This window comes from Cebus imitator, unplaced genomic scaffold (assembly GCF_001604975.1).
Source record: "Cebus imitator isolate Cc_AM_T3 unplaced genomic scaffold, Cebus_imitator-1.0 Scaffold207, whole genome shotgun sequence".
Taxonomy (NCBI): domain Eukaryota; kingdom Metazoa; phylum Chordata; class Mammalia; order Primates; family Cebidae; genus Cebus; species Cebus imitator.
In genome coordinates, this window is record NW_016107522.1 from 504437 (window position 1) to 526705 (window position 22269).

At 38.7% G+C, this 22269-nt stretch overlaps 1 protein-coding gene across 4 annotated transcripts in view; it reads right to left on the minus strand.

The window, feature by feature from the left end:
• WDR33 (WD repeat domain 33) overlaps nucleotides 1–22269 on the minus strand; it is a 107817-nt gene that overhangs the window by 29638 nt on the left and 55910 nt on the right. Inside the window, exon 8 of one of the 4 annotated variants that reach the window (XM_017548432.2) lies at nucleotides 94–1805. The exons of 2 other annotated variants lie outside the window; for them this stretch is intronic. In XM_017548432.2, coding sequence (XP_017403921.1) covers nucleotides 1771–1805 — 35 coding nt within the window. In that variant the 3' untranslated portion in view covers nucleotides 94–1770. Of the gene's footprint in view, nucleotides 1–93; nucleotides 1806–7190; nucleotides 10053–22269 lie in introns of those variants that run through there. One more of the 4 variants, XM_017548430.2, reaches the window with a different exon arrangement.

Consider the following 22269-nt stretch of genomic DNA (forward strand, 5'->3'; position numbering starts at 1 on the left):
CAAAGGGTATATGAGTACCCATGGTCCATAGCCAGACACTCCAGTTGGACAGAGGATTTAAGATTTTAAAAAAGCATAAGCAATCTGTGTAGGTCAAGGAATAAGCAATTTATTAGCATTTTACCCTCCTTTAATGCAAAATGATTTTCACCACGACCCAACAGTCAACATCAACTTGGGAGTGATTACTATTAGTCACCTTTGTTGTCCAAATCTAGAAAGTTACATCAGTGAAAAACTATAGAATTAAATGGAAAGTTAATTCTGGAAAGGGGGTATGTCTAAGCAGGGCAGTGTTTTCACAATGTATGTTCCAAGCAACAGTGCATAGAATCACAGGTGAAGGGGTTCAGCAGTCAAAGAAGCTGAGCGATGCTGAATTTTAAAATAAGTTTCTTTCCCAGTCTGAGAGCCTTCAGTCCCTTCAATATGTCTATTATTACAAATCTGCGGAAGAATTTGGTCACAAGTCTTCTTTTCTCAGAGTTCTTTCAAGTCCGCCAAAAGGCTGATTTTGGAAATGTGAAACACTAGTTTACTACGTTTGTCTGGCAATGATAAACCTACATTCAGGAAAGTGGACACCTCTGGGGGAGGAGGAGGAGGAGGAGACTAGGGAAGGGCATGTAAAGGGGCCTTTAACCTTTAGCCTGTAATGTGTGTTTCTTTATTGAAAATTCAGAAATGAGTGTAGCAAATTTAAGGATTTGATGAGAACAGAGTGGTAGCACATAAGTGTTTTTCAAGTTAGAAAAAATTGTGAAATGTATAGTGTCAGGAGCAACCAACACAAACATAAAACGGCAAGCTCAAATGGATAAAGTGGTAGATGCACCATCAATCTGCCAGTCTCTATTTAAGTCACACATTTACCTTGCATATGCAAATAAAATAGTTTCTATTGATTTGTACCAACTTGTATTTACATGGAAGACCAACAAAGACTGACCTAAAAGAAACTGTCAAGTTGGTTAGAAATTGAAATTAGCTATACAACTCATAAGATTAGTGCCATGTAACTACTTAAATACTTCTGGCATCAAAGTGAGCAAATTCTTACGACTCTATGGTAAAATATATAACTGTTGAGTCAAATAAAAAGATATACAGGTATAAGTTTTGCCGAAACTTACATATCAGGCTGCTGTTAAACTCTTACAATAATGTGAGGAAGGGTATAAATAGGGAAGTGCACAATTTCCATTTGAGTCAAGTTTAAAGGCTGTATTTAAAAAAATCTTGAGGATTAGGAAATGGAGAAAAGCAGGTAATTGATAATTTGAAAAGGTACAGTTATATTTCCAAAACACTGCCTGAGGGTGTATAAAATGTGTGTCAATCTTCCATATTCTTCAGTTATAATAACCAGATAGAAGTAATTTTGCAGTGTGTTTTGTGCTAACAAGCAAATTCTCCTTTGTAGACTTTTTTTTTAAATTTATACTTTTTAAAGGCTACTTTGCAGAGTATTCATCAAAGATGCTTAAAGGAATGTAGCAACCAAATATTTTTCAACCTCATTTCTGTTGTATTCGTTCAATTCCTTGATGTTAACACCAATATCATAGAGAACTTCAGCCATTTGTCTGAGACAGGAGATACCAGTGTTCCATATGTGCAGAAACCAGCAGCAAAGTCCATTGTAAGAAAGTACTCTGAGGTATGCGTGTATGCATATGTGTGTATGTTCAGGCACATGTAATTCAACAGTCACAGGTTCTCTAGTAAATATTTCTGCAGATATTCATAATTCAGTAGCAATATATGCAGTCAAGAAAAGCAGCATGTAGTCATCACTTGAAAAACTAGAAAAATGCAAAAAGAAAAGACACTCAAAAGATTGATGGGAGTCTGGCAATCCCAAGACTATCAGAAAGGCCAGTACCTATGCTACATTAATAATAGAGGTATTAGTGCCAGCAGACAACCCAGGCCAAGAATAAAGAGAAGCCGAGACTGACGGCCCTAGTATGGAAGAAAACGCGGAAACAAGAACGGAAACAAAAGATATTTTCAATGATACTTATGGAGCACTTCCACAGTAGGCAGTCCTTCTGAAAGCAAGGTAAAGAGGTGAACAAGTTCACTTTCAGTTGGCCAGATTAAGGATACAGTTCTTTTTAATTCAGTGTTTAGAAACATAAAAGCAACAAATAATCCTTGTCAAAGCGGAAGAGTAGTGATCCCACAGCCATCTACAGCATCAACTGTACTCTGAATCTGTGTTTTGCCAGAATATTCTTGGGCGTATTTACACACTGTTGGTAAATGTGCCTCCCTAAACCTTGTCCACCTACCGCTACTCACCTCTTGTGAGAAAAGGAAGTAACAATAGCAGTGATGAAAACATCTCTATCAAAACAAGAGGAGTACATGAACTAACTCTTAAATACTGTGGAGGCAGGTATCAATCACATGAGCCCTGGCAGACTGCATAATTTGCAGCTACGACTAAGATTTTTCTGTTAATGAGTAATCAGAGATAACACATGCTCCAACTGCATCTTGACAAACATCTCCATTTCTGCTTCAAAGAAAAATGTAATCTGAGAAAACTTCCAACTGGGAGCGGGTTATATTAAAAAATTCCCACCATAATAAAAATTCCCACAAAATATCCATTTAGTCCATACTGATATAAGCAAATAACAATAAACAAATAAGTGGGCCAGGCACAGTGGCTCATGCCTGTAATCCCAGTGCTTTGGGACGCTGAGGCAGGTGGATCACCTGAGATCAGGAGTACAAGACCAACCCAGCCAACATGGCGAAACCCCATCTCTACTTAAAATACAAAAATTAGCCGGGTGTGGTGGCATGCACCTGTAATCCCAGCTACCCAGGAGGCGGAGGCAGGAGAATCACTGGAACCTGGGGCGGGGCAGAGGCTGCAGTGAGCCGAGATTGTGCCACTGTACTCCAGCCTGGGTGACAGAGTAAGACTGCGTCAAAAAAAATAAATATAAATAAATGGAGAAGAGTCAGGTCTCCCATGCATAAGAATTCCATATAATTTACACAGTTATGCCACCTGAAAAGAGGGGTGTAACACTCCACTCCTTAAGTGTGGGCTATATATTAATATTATGACTTTATTCCAGAGTACAGCATGAAAAGGGGGAAACAAGAGTAGCTGTCGTTGAAGAAATTTGAAACTCTATTCTCTATTCAAACTCTATTCTCAAGCAGATGATCAAGATCAACATCAAGTCATATTGATAGTATATACCCATGACATGGTATGATGAAAATGGCATTTCACCTGTGTGATCTTCCTCTCAAAACCGACAATCCCCAGACTACTCATGAGAAAAACAGTAGATAAATCCCAACTGAGGGGCATTCTGCAATATACTATAACACTTCTCATCAACACACTAGCTGCAAGAAGAGAGTGGGCCTACTCAGGGCATACTGCCTGTGGATTGACTAGTCCTGCTCTGCAAGCAGTCCCTCTGTAAATAATTTTCTTGATTAAAAAGGAGAATGGAATAAAATCTTGAAAGTGCTGAAATGGGAGGAAAAGATTTGAATCTAGCACTAAAAATCCAACCAGTTCCATTATAATGTAAACATGAGCCAGGCTCAGTGGCTCTCACCTATAATCCCAACACTTTGGGAGGCCAAAGTGGGCAGATCACGAGGTCAGGAGTTTTTGAGATCAGCCTCCTGACCAACATGGTGAAACCCTATCTCTATTAATTAAAAAAAAAAAAAAAAAAAGTAAACATGAAATAAAAGACACACAAGAACCTTAAAAATGTGTGCCCATAGTTCTCAGAAAAAAAGATCTTACTATTCCAGAGATGTGAAAATCAAGTAATACATATTAGGAAAATCCAAACCAGTTCAAATTAAACTTAACATATCTTAACAATACCAGTATCTCCTTGTGAACGTGTTTAAAATCTGCCATGTTCTTGTTCTTTATTGAATGAATGAGAAAATGATGAGAGAGCAAAAAAAATAGACCTATACACACATCATTTAAAATCTAAAACTATGTTCTTCGGGAAAACAGATTCATGGTTTATTCCACTTTCCTCTATGAGCCAGGACCAAGAGTAAATCACAAAAATTCTCATTTCCACCTTCTACTATAATTTCCCCCCGTAAGAAGAGAATAACCAAAGGATGAAAGTAGCTGTGTCCAATGAAAGCAGAAGTACAGTGTCAAGTCAGTTACATTTGGAATCAAGAAAAGAGTACGTTAAATATAATTCAAATAGGTAATATGTTCAGTGCTCATATGCTACATAACGGCTAATAGTAAAACATTTCTAATAAAACTGGATGTGTTTAAATCTCAGATGTCACTTACTAGTTATGTCCTTGTATCATCTACTTAACTCTTGCTAAGCCTTAATATTTACATGTGTAAAATGAAGATTATTACCAAAAATTATTGGGTTGTTTCAAGAATAAAATACATGAAGCACTTAGCATCATGCCTAGCAAATATTTTGAACATTTAAAAGCTTTCATTGTGATCCAATCTCTGCCCTGAAAAAGTTCACCATGCAGACAGCTATTTCCATAGAGACTTAGTTATCCAGTAAGAGCTATTACTACTATGAACAGAGTATGGGAAAGCAGAAAATGGTTCGATGTGAGAGCGTGTTCCCAAAGTGAAACATTTGTAAGACTGCTAAATTTCAGTTTTCAAATGACTCCAGAAAAAAATAACTCTGAATTCTGATTATGAACATTCACCCCCAAGTAATACATTTGATGTAAATGCCATTTACCTCTCAGAACTAGGAAACCTAAAATGAGAGACCACCATTATTCACTATGTTGAGTATGCTTTTTTTTTTTAAGAAACACAATACTAAGAAAGACTTAGTATTTAAGTCAAAGTACTTAACGTAATACTCTAATGTAACTATTGATTCCACTAGACTACAATGCCATCTCCAACACTGAGAAGATGATACCCCCATAACTTCCTTTTTATGGTTCCCTCTACTTTTTCTGTATTGTTAAAGATCATTAACTCATTTCTAAGGGGCAAAAAACCTACAGGAAAAATGCCAGGCCAGCAGCGGTGGCACATGCTTATAATCCACGCACTTTCTACACACACACACACACACACACACACACACACACACACACACACGAATTAGTAGCAGGGTGTCATGCTGCCCAAGGGTACCAGGGCAGGGCAGGGACTGATGCAGGCTTGAGCCTGGGAGGTCAAAGGTGCAGTGAGCTGAGATCATGCTACCACACTCCAACCTGTGTGACAGAGTGAGACCCAGTCTTGAAAACAGAAGAAGAGCTGGGTTCAACATAATCTTTCAATTATTTTAATTGATTACTTATCTTTAAATCCCCTAATGCCATGGATTACCTTAAGCTTCAAGTATACAATTAAATTTCACTATGAAAGACTTACTAAGAAACGGAAAAATGATCGAAGTAGGGAGAATATCAGGAGAGGTAAGAAAAAATTGTTTCACGGTCACTAACGTGAAAAGGGAGTTGTGCATCAGAATAAAATCATGATTGAATACCAAGTAAAATGAAATATGCAAGCCTCTTCCTAAATTACTTTCAAAGGTTTACAGAGGATGCATTTATTTCTCAAGACTGATATATACCGGCCACAAATTTTAGGAAATTTTGAAAACACTTCAACCAAAACGTGGGTACTCTCTAAAAACAGATGGGCCCTCCATATGAATAAACCAGAGTAGAGAAAAATGAAACCCAAAATACACAGAAGACCATAGCTGTCAGCGACAAAGGTTGTGGCAAAGGCTCAGTGACAAAGGCTGTGATGAAGTAATGAGGGTAATGACAGGGAGACTTGTCCAGGTTGTTCCCCCTGACTTCCTGTTTCTGTAGAACAGCTGCTCTCAGCCAGCCAAAGCAAATTACACAAAGCACATTTGTTACACAATGCGAATTTCAGTCTGTGAAGAAACCCTAGAGCAGGGTTTGAGGCTGAAAAGTAAAGCAGCACAAAGTTTGTGGAAATGCCACAGGATGACCCAGAAAATGCAAAAAAGTGGGGGGTGGGGGGGAAGAGAATGGGAGAAGGAGGAGAAAAAAAGAGGAAAGGCGAGGGAGGGAGGAAGGAGAGTAAGACGGGAGTTCCACTTAAGAGTGGAATAAGCTTAAGTACTCCACCTCAGAGTACAACCCACAACCCACTTACTTGACAAATGTGGCAGTGGCCTGTGCTTCTCCACTCACTGCATGTACACATGTACAAGCACACACACAGACACACAAATCCACAGTGAAGTCTTCAATCCAGGAGAGGACCTTCGTAGGTAAGCGAACTTAACTGCAAAAGAATGCAAAATAGCTACTTATACTAACCAATACAAACCACCATTCAAATATCTGGACAACCAAAGGTCACTGGGCATTTGAGAAAAAGCAAGTACCAGGTAAGACAAAGGAACAGATTACATAACTTTAGGGAAAACAAGAACAACAGATCAAACCACACATACACGCAAGCATCTCAATTCCTATGTCCAAGGATTTAAAGAGCATATTCCTTAAAAGCGAACCCACTACAAAACAGGCCTCTATAAAAAATGAAAAGACCAGAGAACCACTAGAAATTCTTGAAAATTGATAAAAAATTAAAATTTCGGCCAAGGCACGGTGGCTCATGCCTGTAATCCCAGCACTTTGGGAGGCTGAGGCGGGTGGATTACCTAAAGTCAGGAGTTTGAGACCAGCCTGGCCAACATGACGAAACCCTGTCTCTACTCAAAATACAAAAAATTAGCCAGGCATGATGGCGGGCATCTGTAATTCCAGCTACGCGAGAGGCTGAGGCAGGAGAATCACTTGAACCCAGGTTGGAACCTGGGAGGTGGGGGGTTGCCGTGAGCCGAGATTGCGCCACTACACTCCACCCTGGGCAACAAGAGTGAAACTCCATCTCAAAAAAATAAAAATAAATAAAAATAAAAATTTTGGCTGGCTAGTGGCTCAAGCCTGTAATCCCAGCACTTTGCGAGGTCGAGGTAGGTGAATTGCTTGAGCGCAGGTAGTTTGAGAACAGCCAACAAAAATTTTAAAATAAATAAAAATAAAATTAGTTATGCATGGTGGCTCACACCTGTAGATCCCACTACTGAGGAAACTGAGGTGGGAGGACTGCTTGAGCCCAGGAGGTCACGGCTACAGTAAGCCATGATTGCACCACTGCCCTCCAGCCCAGGAGACAGAAGGAGACCCTGTCTCAAAGAAAGAAAAGAAAGGAAAAGAAAAGAGAAGAAAGAAAAGAAATCACCAGATGGGCTGAAAACCAGGCTGGGCATGAATGAAAACTAAATTAGTATTCTGGAAGACAAACAGAAATCTCCCAATACTTAGAGAAAGGGGAGAACACAAAACATGTAAGGAAATATAATGATAGATAAGACAGCTCCAAAGAGCCCAACAGTCATCTCCTAAGAATTCCATAAGACAAGCAGAGACAATGGAAACAATCATCAAAGCAAGAAAAATCCTTTGAATGGAAAAAGGGTAAGACTGAAGATGACGGTATGCCAAGAAAGATAAATAAAGTTTAAAATATTCGTACCTATACCCAGTTTAACAACAACAACAAAAAAAAACCTCAGAGATCATTCAGAAAATCAAGATACACACAAAATAATGAGACTCAGGATTATATCTGACTTACCAATAAAACTGATAGAAGATAATGAAGGATGTAAAAATTCAGAGGGCAAAGGATCTCAAACCAAGAATTCAAACCCAAACTATGAGTCAAGTATGATGGTAATTAAATACCTTTCCAGACTCAGTAATTTTTATTTACCTCCTATATGCTGTTTCTGAGAAATCTATTTGAAGATCTTTCAACTGAACTGAAAAAAAAATGAGTGAACTTAGAAGAATGTCTTTAAAAACAAAAACCATTTAATCAAATTGAAAAACTGAAAACCTAAAAATTTGCTATGATAAAGATTTTAGTGACATTAATTTTTTTAAAAAAGGAAATGTCACTAGAAATTTCAAGACAAACTAAAGTGAATTAAACTATTGCGTTATTTACAACGGTTGATAACACCACAGACTTCATAAAAAAGCAGCTTACTGGATCTCAACACTTCCACACAGAACGGCTTTTCTTTAACTGCCACAGGATTATCATTCTTTCTGTAAGGCCCCATTATACTACTTGGTTCTGTTATCAATAGTATCATTCATAGCAGAAATGCTATCTTCTTTGTTCTCATTGTTTAGAATTTTAAAATATGAAGAAAACAGAAAGTAACCGTAATTCAAGAACAGAATAAAAATGGCTTAAAATCCTTGACAGAATTAAACGGCAGAAGTGGAAACACATTGGGAGACACAGATTTCCTTCTGTAACCTAATGGTGAGCCAAGGAATATTGGCTGAAGTTGGGTGGTCCCCTTAAAAATAAAGGTTTAAGAACATTTAAGGCTATAAAGGAAACCACTGAAACTACAGTTCATTATGACAAAAACGAGGAAGTAGGAGGCATGGTTGGTGGTGTGAATAACACTAAATTCCTCACCTTTCATGACAGAAAGAGACACTGAGTCAGACAGATATACCAAAATATTATGTGAAATTCTGATAGCCACAAGAATAGAAACAATTAGTTTTAAGAAACCACCTTTGGGGGAGGTAAAAAATTTGGCAGATTTTTAAATTTCAAATTCCATCCCTCTGTGGTGCCGGAGGAAAGACTTTTTACCATGTGTGCATATTATTAGTAATTTTTAAAAATAAGGTTATTTAGGTGGTGACCATTTCCTAAAATGTTAAACCTGTGTCATTTTCAGTTTAGCTAGACAACTTTCTTAAACTTCACCATTAATGACTTTCTGGACAGTGAAGACAACTCATCTTCTAAAAGTTTAAACATTCATACTCTTCACTTCATTGAGTTTATTCTTAGGAGTCTACCCAAAAGGAAAATTTACATAAGTGACACAAATACAAAGGTATGAGGACACTTAGTGCACAACTGTGTCTTGGTAAAAACTTACTGAAAATCCCAAAGGCCTATCAGTGAGGAATGGTTAAATAAATTACAGTAGATACATGCAGTCAAAAAGGCTAGGGTAGTAATGATACAGAAAAATGACCTTAACATACAGTGTAGTGAGAAAAGCCAACAGCAAAAGAGTGTACGTAGCATAATCTCCTTTCATGCAGTGATTTTTAAAAGTATCTTTTTGTGTGTGTGTGTGTGTATATAGGAGGTCTAAAACAATACACACCAAGCTATTAACAGAACAGTGCTTACCTCTGAAAGTAAAATTGAGAAATAAGAGGGGAAAGAAATTGACTTCTTGCTTCTAATTGAACCTTTTATGAATGTTTATTACCTTTGTAAAAGAAAGAAATTCTCAAGAAAAATAACCCTTAAGTTAATCCCACCCATTTATTTCCTTACCTTTCCACCCTTCCACTCCCCCAGTACTCTTGCACCACAGATCTCAGCCTTCCATATGGCATATTGTGTAGGTGTAAATTCACCTTAAAACTGTCTCCAATTCTTAATTCCATGCAATTCATAGAATGTACCTTTCGCCATGCATGACTGATGAAAAAAATGCATCTCAGTGTTTCATTTGATCTTCGGCTTCATTGGTTAGAGAATGGCACTGCTAATGAAGCGAGGCTGCAAGTGAGATCCCCATATACATCAGCTATTGTGACGCAGTCAGCTTGCCTTTGTATTTATCATCTTCCTGATCACAAGATCAGATATAGAAAGATCAAAGTAAATCCATTTTTACTAGTGGAAACATTTCTTTAAAATATATACTGAGAGCATGCTTCAGTGGCATAGTTGTTGCATTCTGAAGAACACATTTGTGTGTATGTACGGCCCAGAGTTTATTTGTACAACCCAGTCAAGCACACAGAAATCACAAAACTGTGCTATTGTTCCTTCCCAGAGAGACTTCTGGTTAGCCAGATATCTGCAGCAGCATTGTCTCTGTGCTCTTTGGGACCAATGTGACGCTGGAATGTGTGGGACCATGAAGTTCCCAGTGTCTGGTCCATACTTCTCATCTTCAACCAACACACTGAACACAAAATCAAAGCAAAGTGGTAGAGTGAAGGTTTCTCACCCTTAACTTTAAAGAATGGTTTTTCTTTCATTACTCCTTTATAGAAACAACAACAAAGAAATTCAAAGACAGAAGAAAAACAGATTAAATGAGGGCTTGTAAAGCAACCAAAGTGTTGGTTATATAAATATTTCTAACAATGAAGTATCTGATTTTGAGCCAACTTAAAATGTCTATTAAAACTGTCCAAATAAACAGCTCATACGACAGACATATCATTTTATGGTCTTCATATTTTTTCAAGATATTGTAAACCTAGCAAAAAGTACCAACGGAAAGAATACTCTGCTACAAATCTACAGAGCAACTTGGTATATTACTCTGTAACATCCAACATGAATTTACCTAACTAGAACTCAAAAAAACAGCACATGATTCTGAAGAAAGATTCAAATGTATTATCTACTCAAAAAACAATCTGTAGCTGGGCATGATGGCAAGCTCCTGAAGTCCCAGCTACTCGGGAGGCTGAGGCAGGAGAATCACTTGAGCCCTGCAGTTCAACGTTGTAGTGAACTATGATTATACCATTGTGCTCCAGCCTGGGAGACAGAGTGAGACCCTGTCTCTAAAACATAAAATAGTTTAAAAAAAAAAAAGCAAGCAAAGGCAATGAAGAGAACTCTGGGGACAGTGCATGGGAAATGCAGTGTGTGAAGGATTGCCTTCTGGCACACCTGTGGCTCTGAGATGACAGTGGAAATAAAATATGAAGACTTACATAAATAAAGCTTTAAAAAGAAGTCATAGTTCTATTTCAATATAATGTTATCTATTTAAATGTGGCTTACATTTTATCAATGACACTTTTAAACCTAAAAATCGCCACTGAAAATAAGATAATCACATTCCAATCCTAATTCTTGATCTAATAATATCCTCCCGTAAATGCCTTTCCTTTAATACCTTTAATACCTCTCCTTTAATGCCTCTTCTAATCAATTCCAATTTCCTCTTAAATTAAGTAAAACATGTTATTTTCTTTACTCCTCCCTTGTCTTTTTAACACCTTTCCTTGACATTTTTTACTTTAGCAACAAACATTTGCTTCATCCTGCACTGTGGGGAGTATGTTTGTGGTCCTCACAACAGCCCTGTGAGGTAGGTATCATTAGCTCTGCTTTACAGGCAAGGAGAGGCAAGCTGAGAAAGACTGACTTGACCAGTGACAAAGCGGGGATTCAAAGCCAAGCCTACTGATTCTCAAGTGAGTGATGTTTAAAGTTCCCCAGAGGAAAAACAAAGATTGTGCCAAGCAGAAACTACGACTGTAGCTAGACATTTGAAGCAGCTAAAAAGGCGGTTTAACAACATTAATAATTTCTTCTTTGTCACTTGACCATTGTAAACAGTAATTGCACTATATTCTTCTATCATTATATTTTAAAGTTAACAATACACAGAAGTTATCCTTCTCTTTTTATAGAAAAAAATACTAATTACAAATAGACTTGCACTCATTATTGACTATAAAAAGACACGTAAACTGGTACTATTCAACATCAATCCTGGTAAATGGATGGTTATAAAAAAATATATATAAATATATGATTATAGAAGATGGTTAAAACCAGTGAATTTTGTGGAGATCAAAAAAGTGAAACCCAAACAGATTTAATTTCAAAATACAAAGCCTTATTATCGAGGCACTTCAACCAAGAGAATACACCACAAATCTGTCTGAACTATATGAAAATTAACTCTGGCACCTACACAATTTAGAGATAGGCACAAATGGTTACATAATTTATCAATCCTGAAATCTGTGTTAACTCTGGAATGTGCTGTTTTCTCCATACAAAATTATGTACTGACTTAATAAATAAAATAAAAACATACAGTGTTTAAAACCTAAAATGAACAAATATTTCTGTATGAAAATCTTTAGGAGAAAAAACTTATTGTGAAAATATTTTATCCTCAGATAGATCTAAATCAACAATATTTTAAGACTACCACTGCTCTACTGAAAAAAACAAGTAAAAGCTTTTACAATCTAAAACCTTTTTTAAAGATTTTGAGGTTCCTATGAGCACTCGATGTTAGCGAAAAAGCAGCTAGGAAGATTTCAATGACGATACATGATGTAATTCTTTATTTCTATGGGAAAATTCTATACACCAGTGGCAAAATTAGCAGTACTATTTGAAGAGGCTGGTTTTGCCTATAATGTGTCCTGCTTGTCTAATGCAGCTAGACACATTAAATTCTCTAATCATGTGACACTCCAAATGAGCTCTAGAGTTTTAATAAGTACCCATAGCTCAGTGTTAACTACAAACCTATACTTAGCTTTTACCAAATGACGAAAGGATTCAGTATTAAGAATACCCTCAATATTATTCAAGGTGAATATCCAACAGGAGCAGCCTTGGAGTTTGCTAGATGTTAAATTTTGTTCTGAAATCCACCATGTTTTAAAGATACTGCCACTCTTGCATGAACTCAGTGGCTCACACCTTTAATCCTAATACTATGGAGGCCAAGGTGGGAGGATTGCTTGAACCCAGGAGTTCAAGACTAGCCTGGGCAATGTGGCAAAACTCAGTCTCTGCAAAAAATACCAAAAATTAACCAGGCATGGTGGCATGCGCCTGTACTCCCAGCTACTCAGGTGGCTCAGGTAGGAGGACTGCTTGAGCCCCAGGAAGTCAAGGCTACAGTGAGCTGAGATCATACCCCTGCACTCCAACCTGTATGACAGTGAGATCCTGTCCCAAAAACAAAATAGTTACCATTTTTGAAGTCACAAAAACTGGCGCATGGTTGCTCACACCTGTAATCCCATCATTTTGGGAGGTTAAGGAGGATGGATTGCTTGAGCCCCTGAGTTTGAGAACAGCTGCCTCTATCAAAAAATACAAAAATTAGTTAAGCATGGTGGTATTCCCCGCTACACAGGAGGCTGAAATAGGAGGACTGCCTGAGTCCAGAAAACGGAGGTTACAGTGAGCCAAGATAGCGCCACTGCACTCTGGCCTGGGCAACAGAGCGAGACTCTGTCTCAGAAAAAAAAAGTAACAAAAATCATTTCATTAATCGTAGGATTATTCTCTGTACTATAATGCAAGGATGCAGTGCTTATTTTAGAATATGTTACATGAAATTAAGACACCACTCAGTGATGCTCCAAAACCACAAAGTTTCCCGCCGTTACTTGCACGGTCCATCAAGACAGGAATGCCCAGCTGCCTCCTCCACGCCCAGTGCCAGGAGCCTCATCTGGCTCACAGCACACAGGAATTATTTGAACAAATGCATAAACACAAAACTTCTCAGTGATCTTTGATGCCCATAACCAAGCTGCGGAGCAGATCTGTTTAAAAACATGTTTTTTATTTTGCCTACAGTCAACCTCACAGTTCATAAGGAATTTTACAATTATTTATTATAATTTATTTTTGTAAGGAAGGTAGCAGTTCATAAGTCTTTAAAATCTTTAAAATCTCTGCTATTAGCACAGACCATATACAAAATGAGTTGACTCTTCCCAGCTGTTAAGAAACAACTGAGGCACTAAAAACTAATTCCTGGACACAAATTCAGTGAGGTTAAGCCCCAGGATCCCCAGAAGAAAACTCACGTTACTTCTTAAAAAGAGTAAGTTCCTACTTCACCCACTACTTACTATAGCCAGCTGAAAACTGGCACATGCTGGTTAACATGCCACCAAATTCTCCCCAATTGCTCTGTTTCGTAAAACCATATTGCTGGTATCACATCAGCTTGTTCCAACTTGTGCCTGCCTAGCATGTCACTGCTACTAAATCCTGACCTCAACTGTCTGGATTTGAATACTTTTGAGAAAGTAAAAAGCAGCAAACCCTGACCTCTGAGAACTAATGTGAGGTTCAAGCTAAGCCTTGGTGTTACTACAAACTGTTCTGATATCTACAGCTTAAACATTTCATGCTCCTGTTGGACAATCTCACTGAACATAGATAACAAAAGTAGTCACTCCAAGACCATGGCAAAGTGAGACAAAAGAATGTCACTGTACAATCCACAAAATACAAAATTCTTTCCGCCAAATGAGTGAGAGCTATTTCTTCAACAATTACAGCTGTTTCCTCAATCTAGTTGACCCTCTCTATAAGATCTGTTGATACCCAATCATAGTATTGCCTCTGTTTTTTGACAGCACCCTATCCAGAGCAAGCCCTCATGTCCAAAAAACTACCCAAAACCTAAATCCTATAACACCCTCTTACTAGGGACACCCCATGGTTCCCTGTGGTCTGTGTTCTTTGCTGCAATGAGTAATAAATCCCAACTTACTCTACCACAGGTGTACTCTAGTGGCCTTTAGCTGAAGGGTATTCACACTTGTGAATACGAACAGTGAAATGAAAATAGAGTAAATGTTCTAGGCTTAGAAAATGACTCTAAAACACAGCTTATTAATACATCATTCACAGGAGGGCAGCTCTGGATGATGCTGGTATAAGATTTCTTCAGTTTTACTTTTAATGTCAAGACCATGGTAAAATGTTTTAAATGGCGGAGGTAAAGTAAAAAGCATTTAAAACTGTTAAGGCAGAGAAGAAGCTTTTAGTTGGTCAGGAGAATAAGCTGGAGTTAGTCAAGGGTCATTTTGGCGGCAGCATGTCCAAGTATCTGGGTTATGCCTAAGTTTAGAGGTATTTTAAAACAAGGGCTCCAGGAAAATGCTCAGCAATAACAAAGCTGAAGCTATAAGGAAAACATGAAAAACGGTAATATCTTTTTTCCTAGGACAGGGTCTCATTTGGTCACCCAGGCCTGGGTGCAGTGGTGCATGGCTCACTGCTGTCTTGATTACTCCTGGGCTCAAGTAATCCTTCTACCACAGCTTCCTAGGTAGCTGAAACTTAAAAAAAAAAAAAAAAAAAATAGAGCTCACCTTAACTACTGGAATTATCTGGATAGTATATAAGCTGTAAGAAAATAAAACAAGATTTTCATACGCACTCTTTTGATCAAAGATTTTTACAGTTCTATAAGTATTAATCATATCTACAAGTACAAAACCAAAAATGTGGCCAGGTGTGGTGGCTCATGCCTGTAATCCCGACACTTTGGGAGGCCAAGATGGGAGAATCTCTTCAGCCCAGGAGTTCGAGACAAGCCTAGACAACATAGTGACATCTTGTTTCTATTAAAAATAAAAAGATAAAATTAGACAGGCATAGTGGCATGCACCTGCAGTCCCAGCTATTCAGAAAGCTCAGTGGATCACATAACCTCAGGCAGTTGAGGCTCCAGTGAGTTGTGATCGTGCCACTGCACTCCAACCTGGGTGACCAAGTGAACCGCTGTCAACAAAATAAAATAAATAAAATGATGATGAGGAAACACCATAAGCCCAGGTGTGGTGGCTCAGGTTTGTAATCCCAACAATTTGGGAGGCCGAGGCGGGCGGATCACCTGAGGTCAGGGTTTCAAGGCCAGCCTGGCCAACATGATGAAACCCTGTCTCTACTAAAAATACCAGAAATTAGTCTACCATGGTAGTACACGCCTATAATCCCAGCTATTCGGGAGGCTGAGTTAGGAGAATCGCATCAGCCTGGGAGGCAGAGGTTGCAGTGAGCTGAGATCGCACCACGCACTCCAGCCTGGGTGACAAGAGCAGGACTCCGTCTCAAAAAAAAGAAAAAAGAAACACCACAGTGTTGACGAATTTCTCTTTTAAGACAAGCCTTCAGGAACTGTGCCAAACCTTAACCTTTACAATTATCACAGTCCTCAGTGTTTCTCCTTAAGAACTGAAACTCTCCACAACACTCGTCTTTAAAATACCTTTCATTTCACAGGCTGAAATTTCTAATATCTGATTCTTAAGTCAAAAATGTATCAGCTTATTTCTCACTACAGGAGAACAGACGTTTGGCAGGGACGGGAGGGAAAGGGCCTCACTCTGTCACCCAGGCCTGAGTGCAGTGGCAAAATCTCGGCTCACTGCAGCCTTGGATTTCCCAGGTTCAAGAGATCATCTTACCTGTCTCCCTGGTAGCGGGGACAACAAACACACATCAACACACCCGGCTAATTTTTTGAATTTTTTTTTTGTATGAATGGGGTTTTGCCATGTTGTCAAGGCTGATCTCAACCTCCTGGAGTCAAGTGATCTGCCTGCCTTCGCCCTCCCAAAGTGCTGGGATTACTGGCGTGAGCCACCGAGAACAGACTTGAAGTCAAGAATACAAGGGAAGGCCAGGCACAGTGGCTCATGCCTGTAATCCCAGCACTTTGGATGGCCAAGGCGGGTGGATCACTTGAGGTCAGGAGTTCAAGACCAGCCTGGGCAACTTGGTGAAACCCCATCTCTACTGAAAATACAAAAATTAGCCAGGCATGGTGGTATGTGCCTGTAATCCCAGCAACCCAGGAGACTGAGGCACAAAAATTGCTTGAACCCGGGAGCTGGAAGTTGCAATGAGCCAAGATTGCACCACTGCACTCCAGCGTGGGCAACAACATAGCTAATTTTATTTCTTTCAGAGGTTAAAATGTAAAAATAAATAAATAAAATAGCTAATTCAAAACCTCAAGGTATTTTACAGTAATTGGCTTAATGATTTACCTGCTAGAATTTAATGAACTAAACAAAATGTCTCGTGAATACTCTTGACAAATTGTTGTGTTAATATATAAACATTTTATTTCCTCCCAGAAGATCCTTGGGAACATTTGCAAGCACATTAAAACATAAAATCTGTAAAACTAAAAATGTTCTAAAAAATCAGATTAATGGCCAAGCATGATGGCTCAGTACTTTGGGAGGCAGAGGTGGGCAGATCACTTGAGCCCAGGAGTTCAAGACCAGCCTGGGCAACATGGTGAAACCCTGACTCTACTAAAAATACAAAAATTAGCCACGCACAGTGGCACATGCCTGTAGCCCCAGCTTCTTAGGAGGTTGAGGTGGGAGGATCGCTTGAGCCTGGCAGGCAGAGGTGGCAGTAAGCCAAGATCATGCCACTGCACTGCAGCCTAGGTGACAGAGCAAGAGCTTGTCTCAAATTAATAATATTATATTGATATTTAGAGTGAAGAGGCTCTATTTAAAAAAAAAAAAAAAAAACAGATTGGGCAGGAGGATGGCTTAAGGCCAGGAGTTTGAGGTTATAGTGAGCTATGATCATGACGATGTACTCCAACATGGGCAACAGAGTGAGGTCCTGTCTCTGAAAAATAATAAATTTTAAAATCAGAATACACTTTAAAAAGACATAAGTGGAAGAATTTGCATAGATTTCAGGAAACAAAAATGAAATGATCTAACCATTACAAAAAAAATTTTTTTAATATTACCACTACGAACTTTTTTTTTTTTGAGACAGAGTCTTGCTCTGTCACCCAGGCTGGAGTGCAGTGGCACGATCTCGGCTCACCGCAATCTCCACCTCCCAGCTTCAAGTGATTCCCCTGTCTCAGCCTCCCGAGTAGTCGGGACTACAGGCACGCACCAGCACGTCCAGCTAATTTTTCTGTATTAAGTAGAGGTGGGGTTTCACCATGTTGGCCAGGATGGTCTCAATCTCCTGACCTCGTGATCTACCCACCTCAGCCTCCCAAAGTGCTGGGATTACAGGCGTGAGCCACCGCACCCAGCCACCACTACCAAATTTTTGAGTTATTTAGTATTTAGGGTCTACAGTAAGAAGAAGAAAACTGAGTGCTGTACTATAATGCCGTCAAGAAAGGAGCAGGATTTTAGTTCAGAAATCACTAAACTTAAAATGCTCTTTTTATTCTAGACGTCACCCGTCTGATCTTAGAATCACTGAATCAGGCCCACATCTGCTATGTCACAGGTAAGGATTTGGCTCCTATCTTGCAATGAACTACACTGAAGAATCTGGGCAGAGGAAATTCAGCTAGTCCATTTGGTCAAACTGACAAGTTTGATGGGGTGGAAGCAGAGGGTACCGAGAGCCCAAAAAACATTAGATCTCTGTATTTAAATCTTGTCTACTTCAACAAAAATTTTCCCCAAGACTCCTAACTTACTGCTGACACATTATTCATCCAAGATGGCAAAAAGAAGTAACATTTTACCAGAGTTATCATTTGTTCATCTAACTTATTTATCACTAAATGGAAGAGGGATTAATTCTTGTGATTAAGGTTGGTCAGTAGGAAAAAACCCTGCTCTTCCCCTGAAGAAAACAAAATGCTGTCCCGATGAAACAGTCTGGACACCACAGCCTGCTGCTGCTGACAGTGAAGACTATTCACTGTCAATGTAAGTATCATTCCTGCTTAATGTGGTACTTCATCAATTCACAAAACATTTCTGAAGAAATGAGAGAACTGCGAAAATGTTGGACATGGTGCTAAAGGGAGACACCATGTCTTCTAAATTTATATCAGCAAAAGAAACAATGACAGCACATTTGCCACAGCGTGTCATGATTTAATTATCTGATGCAGCTAACAACATAAAATCTTTAAATCCTTTTATAAGACATTATGTATGTATGTATGTACGTACGTAATGGAGTTTTGCTCGTTGCCCAGGCTGGAGTGCAATGGTGTGGTATCGATACACTGAAACCTCCTCTGCCTCTTGGATTCATGCAATTCTCCTGCCTCAGCCTACTGAGAAGCTAGGACTACAGGCACATGCCACCATGTCCAGCTAACTTATTTTTAGTAGAGACGGGGTTTCAACATGTTGCCCAAGCTGGTCTCGAACTCCTGCCCTCAAGTGATCCGCCTGCCTTGGCCTCCCAAAGTGCTGGGATTACAGGTGTGGGCCACCATGCCCAGCCCTTTTATAATAGTTTAAAAAGGTCAATTCTAAGTTCATACCTGAATTTTTTACGTCTAAAAACATTTAAAAGTGACAACTTTGTTTAAACAAGTAGTAATAGTTATAGACTGCTTGTAAATATAAAAACGTGTACTACTATAACAACAATGGCTAAAAAACATTTAAATGAAAAAAGTTCTCAGATAACCACTTTTATCCTTAAATAGTCCAGAGATTTGGAAGCAGGCTCTGAAATTCACTTTGGAAATGACAGCTCAACGAGATGAGTACCTCATTTCATAGATGAGGACACAAAGTATTGTAACTTGCCCCAGAAACACATGGCTCCTAAGAGCTGAAACTGTGACTAACATTCAGCTTCTAGAGCTTGTGGTTATAACCATATGCAATAGTGTCTTTTCATATGCTTCCAATGAATTGGTTTTAGTAGCAGGAGACTGCCAGATGACGCTCATCAGAAAAAGTAATAAAACAGTATTTTTAAAAGAATATGGAGGCATCTAGACTCAGAACTACATCTGTTTTTTTAAAAACAGAATATAGACAAAAATCAATGAAAGGTAATTAAGACAACTCTACACACTGGAAGGTGAGATAAAAACCACAATATCACAAAACATAAAGAATAGTACTAAAGAAATAGAAAAATGCCAGGTGTGGTGACTCACACCTGTAATCCCAGCACTTTGGGAAGCTGAAGCAGGCGGATCATGAGGTCAGGAGTTCAAGACCAGCCTGACCAATAAGGTGAAACCCCCATCTCTACTAAAAACAGAAAAATTAGCCAGGCATAGTGGCACACACCTGTAGTCCCAGCTACTCGTGAGGCTGAGGCAGAAGAATCGCTTGAACCTGGGAGGTGGAGGTTGCAGTGAGCCGAGATCGCTCCACTGCACTTCAGCCTGGGCAACAGAGACTCCAAAAAAAAAAAAGATAAATAAAAATAACTTAATGAAAACATCTTTCAAAGCCTAACCCACCTAGTAAAAAGCTAAGGTGGAAAAGGGACATGAAGAAATCTTTGACTGATAAAATTATTCTGCATCTTATCCAGAGGTAGTTAAGGCAAGTGCATAAATATAAAAAATACATTATACTATACATTTAAGATTTGTGCACTTACTGGATATATACAATTAAAAAGCATAAATATTTCAAAATTTTTTGAAAGATTAGGTAATTTTGAGACTCCACTACTTCAAACAATAGTGTTAATAACATCATCCAGTGTCTCAACGGAGGCTGGCAACATCTCCTTATGAGATACATCCTAGTCACTTAACTCTTTGCAATGCTTGACTTTCAAACTTTAGGTCTGCCCTGAAACATAAAACTAATGTAATTCCGGTTAATATTATCAAATCCAATCATCCATCTGAAAAGGTAATGCTTTCTATAACTTCCCTGACAGGTAGGTGGCAAGCTAAATGTGGCAAAATTTCATGAAAGGGAAGCCCAAAAGCCCACACAACAGTCCGTTCTCTTTTCTTCTCTTTTATGGAAGGAAAAAATACAGCATCTCCCCTATGTCATCCAGGCTAGAGTGCAGTGGCACAATCTAAGCTCACTGTAGCCTCTAACACCTAGACTTGAGCAATCCTCCTGCCTCAGCTTTCTGAGTAGCTAGGACTACACATGCATGCCACTACTTTTTTCATTTTTTTTGTAAACACAGGGTCTCACTTTTGTCACCCAGGCTGGTCTCAAACTCCTGACTTCAACAACCCTCCCACCTCGACCACCCAAAGAGCTGGGATTACAGGTATGAGTCACTGTGCCTGGCCACATTCTCTTATCTTTCCACAGAAAAAAAATGAAATCCAAATATGATGTCCTATAACCTAACCCCTATATTCTACACCTATATAAAATAAATCCAATCCTACTTGCAAAAAATATTCTTTAAATATATGAAAATAACTATAATCTTAAGTTTTTCTACTGTTCTCCATTCCAGTAAACTCCCCTCAAAAATGAAGCTCCACCACTCTGAACATCTATTAAGTATTCTAATAAGTGGGGAAGAACATAACACCTCAAGGGTTCACGCCAATCAAATCTTAGGATTGTTTTTATAGGAACTCTAATTAACCAGTCTAGCAAACCCTGGAACTGAGGTTGATCAAAGGACAGAACTTCATATTTATCTTTTATTTTACATTTTAAGTTTCTATTAAGTTAAACTTCGCAACATCTTCTCAAATCCTGAAATCTGGTGAACTTCTACTTGTAGATTTGAATCAGCTAAAAATCTACAAAGCAATTAATATAAAATGTTAAACAGGACGGGACAAGTAAAGAACCTTACACAGCACTCTCTGAATACTTCTCTCACAGGTAACAAACATCCAGGGAAGACTTTCTTTGGGAATGACCTTTCACTCATACAGCTAAAAAGCCACATTCCTCTACCATGATCCACAAATTAGTTTAAAAGATCGCCTATATTGCTCTGGCCACAATGTCCTTGACCTCTCCAATATAAAAAAACAGGATTATTTTAGCATGATTTATTCCAGATTACTATTTCTCAATGCAGTAAGCCCCTTAATAAGCACTTTGGAAGGATTTCTTTCTCCAAGCCTGCACATGCATGCATGTGTGCATACTTGTGTTGGTGACTTTTTTAGAAAGTTATGTGTGGTAGTCATCAATGAAGTTCACTTCAGAAGTGTATAGATCACAAATTATTTATCTGAAAAAGCAGTCATTGGGCCTGATGGGATTAAGAACTACTAATCTAACCTGAATGACTAATGGCATCACAAACCACTTTTGTTTAATAACATTAAAATTTTCTGTTGCAGATAAAATATTGAGCTCCCTGACAAGCAGTTCCTAGAACCCATCCTTTTTTACTCCTTGTTTCTGCATTCATGCTGACTTCCCTCAGTATTTTCTAATTGTTTCAATATGATAAAATACTTATAATTTCCATGTGTGACAAAACAAACCGGGAAACTGAGAGGACTCCCACAGTCTACAACAGGCATAGGGAGATGGCCAGACTAAGGAGGCCATCCTCAATATTAACTCTGTTCTCTCACCGTGAGCTCTACCAAGTATCAAAATACATCCAAAGGGAAAAAACAGAGAAAGGCCTTGGCAAATTTGGCTTTGAGGGTTTTAGTGTGCATGTGGAGAAATTAAGGTTATTTTATGAAACAACCTGTAAAAAGGAATAACTGACCCAGAAACTACCATTTATTCCTATAAACAGAAATCCTCATTCTGGTCTCTTTACAATTAAAGAGATCATAGCACTATAGGTACTTCTCAGAAATTGCTGAGATACAGTTTTCTGGTGTATTATAAAAAAGTAGTCAGGCACAAGTGGTTCATGCCCGTAATCCCAACACTTTGGGAGGTCGAGGCGAGCAGATCACTTGAAGTCAGGAGTTTAAGACCAGC